Source organism: Austrofundulus limnaeus, unplaced genomic scaffold, assembly GCF_001266775.1.
Source record: "Austrofundulus limnaeus strain Quisiro unplaced genomic scaffold, Austrofundulus_limnaeus-1.0 Scaffold1587, whole genome shotgun sequence".
Taxonomy (NCBI): Eukaryota; Metazoa; Chordata; class Actinopteri; order Cyprinodontiformes; family Rivulidae; genus Austrofundulus; species Austrofundulus limnaeus.
The window spans coordinates 40,429-43,136 of record NW_013953989.1 but is presented as its reverse complement, the minus strand read 5'-3'; the positions used below and the strand labels follow the sequence as shown (position 1 = coordinate 43,136).

Below are 2,708 nucleotides of genomic sequence, written 5' to 3'. Positions count from 1 at the left end.
AAAGTGACATTCCCTGAAAGTGGTGTGTCCAAATGCTGCCCCCTCAAGGCCCTGACTCAAATCACATGTTATAGAGGTTGATGGGGAAAATCGGGCAAAGTTATCAGAGCATGAAGACAGGAAGTATTTCTGTATTTGTGTCTGCATGTGGTGCAGCTTGTAGGTTTGCACCAAGTGTACTGATTTGATCTCCAGACACAAACTGAATGACAGCGAACAACTGTTTTATTTTATTAAGTGAACTGAAAAAAAACATTGACCTTCAAAGATTTCAGATTTTTGTTGTGTGTCTACAGCTGCTAATTTTTTTATTTTCTGTTTCTTTGCTTTGCAGAGAGTGAGCGAGAAGGTCGGAGGAGCAGAGGGGACGAAGCTCGATGAAGACTTCACTGAAATGGAAAAGGCACGTGTGAACCTTTTTATGTCTTGTGAAAATTCAACTTTAAGTTGTCACCGTTTTATGTAAATGGTTTGCCAGTACACCCAACTCCAGAGCTCACTGCAGATGATGTATTTGGACCTAAATGAAACAAATGTTCAAATGTTGCTGAAGAAGTTATCTGAAAAACATCGCGTTGCTCCAATTACACTTTGCTTTGTTTGACTCAGTTTAAAAAAATTAAACTTTATCATGTGCCTGAATTCCAGACAAATTCTTTGCATTAAAAAAACAGAATACACAGGTAAATGTACAGTATAAGTATGAGTATGGATATTAAGTACGTGTTTACATATTAGCAGCTCTTAAACAAAAGCTTCAGACATTCTGCAGAACTTATTTATGTTTCATTTGTCCTGTGGGACCTACATCAGTGTCCTCTCACCTTTGTACTGTTTGGGTTTACAGAGGGTGGACGCCACCTCTCGAGCAGTGATGGACATCATTACAAAGACCACCGAGTATCTGCAGCCAAACCCGGGTAACAGAAACCAGCCATACAAATCCTGCAAATTCTTTATTCCTCCAGCATAAAATATTTTTGATGTTTATGACTTTCTGCAATCTTTTCTACAAAATGTGTTGAGGTTCTGATATTATTATTATTATTATTATTATTATTATTATTATTATTATTATTATTATTATTATTAGATTAGATTAAATAGAGCTTTATTGTCATTGTACAGAGTACAATGAAATCACAGTTCATAACACCCATTCAGAAGAAGACAGAACATAACAAACATAGGAGAACAGGTGCCCTGGGTCATGATGCCACAGACCCTGCACAAAGCAAGGATCATCTTCATGAAGACATCACGAGGAGGCGCTACCCTTGACAGAAAAACTAAATTTAACCTTTTAGAGCCATCCTCAGGTTGTCAGGACTGATTTTAAATTTTCACTTTGCAGTCTTGAAACAGTTTTTAGCAGTTCTTGTTCTGTTGCAAAAGACCATTTAAATTTTACTTGACAGAACAGTTATCTGGTGTAGTTTATCCTTGTCACTGTCTGTCGTGTTTTCTGTTCTGTTACCTGCTAAAGAATTGCCTTCAAACTCTTAGTGATTTCTAATTGGGATTAGGTTTCCATCTACTAACTCTTTCATGTAGATGGTGTTTTTTTCACTCCAGTTTTCTTGAATATCTTAACGACATTTCACATTGTGGAAACTTCATGCTAAAAGCACTTTGACTTTTTCTACCTCATTCTGCAGTCATCACTTGTTCTCTCATACATCTTGAAGAGCCCAGAGAGTTATCACAAGAGTGCAGGTGATGGAGGTTAGCAACTCTGAACCAGCTCATTTGATTCCCATCCTGATTGTTGATGGATATATTTACTTCACCTGAGAGCTTTTTGAACTAGCCCTGGCAACAAGGGATTTACAGAGGGTTGTCCAAACTTTCAAAATCAGAATCAGAAATACTTTATTGATCCCAGAGGGACATTACAGTTATTACAGCTGCAACCAGTCAAGTATAAATAACAAGACAATAAAGATAAGTGTATGTAAACTTTACCACTGTAGCAATATTTTATATATCCATCCATCCATCCATCCATTCATCCAAATGTTCAGATTGATTTTCTGAATAATATGCAAAAACCTATTTAGCTCACATTTAAATGTTTATTTTCAGATCTAAATACTCCATCTCACTCTGAACCTGTGTGTGCTTCAGAGACCTGAAACAAAAGACGCTGAATCAAATAATAATAATCATTATCAACACCCTGGTTCCCCATGGGTGGTTCCTCTAACATCAGAATTAAAATACCAGAATTAAACAATTATTTTTATACTGCTGGAGCGAGGCACAAAATAAATAGAGACTTGTTGGTTCTCTTCCTGTTTAAAACAAATGACTGCAATCAATCACAAAGTATGAGTTGTAAGGCTGTGTAAAGTAGTTTCATTACTTTGACTAAAAATCAGTCAAAGTCACCTGATGGAATAAATGAGGTTGGAAATAATGTGATGGAATTGGTCACCAAAGTGTGTTCGACCATTCAGGTTTTAGTTTTCATGTTTTATTTCAGTTCTTTCTTTGTGATGTTTGATTCGAACCAACCAGTCTCCCCCGGAGGCTTTAAATTCTTCAATATTTGTTTAAAAACATTAAAACGCACAAAGTCCCTTAGATTAATAATCATTTTAGTTCTCGGTCAAACAGACACATTCATGGGATATTATAGTTTTCATTGTGTGTGTGTGTGTGTGTGTGTGTGTGTGTGTGTGTGTGTGTGTGTGTGTGTGTGTGTG

The 2,708-nt window shown here is 36.5% G+C and overlaps 1 protein-coding gene across 3 annotated transcripts in view; it reads left to right on the top strand.

The window, feature by feature from the left end:
• Positions 1-334: 334 nt before the first annotated feature.
• LOC106535840 (endophilin-A1) overlaps positions 335-2,708 on the top strand; it is a gene marked incomplete at its 5' end in the record, with an annotated part of 11,736 nt that continues 9,362 nt past the window's right edge. For all 3 annotated transcript variants that reach the window (XM_014032963.1, XM_014032962.1, XM_014032961.1), the window contains 2 exon segments: positions 335-403; positions 848-920. In XM_014032963.1, coding sequence (XP_013888417.1) covers positions 335-403; positions 848-920 — 142 coding nt within the window.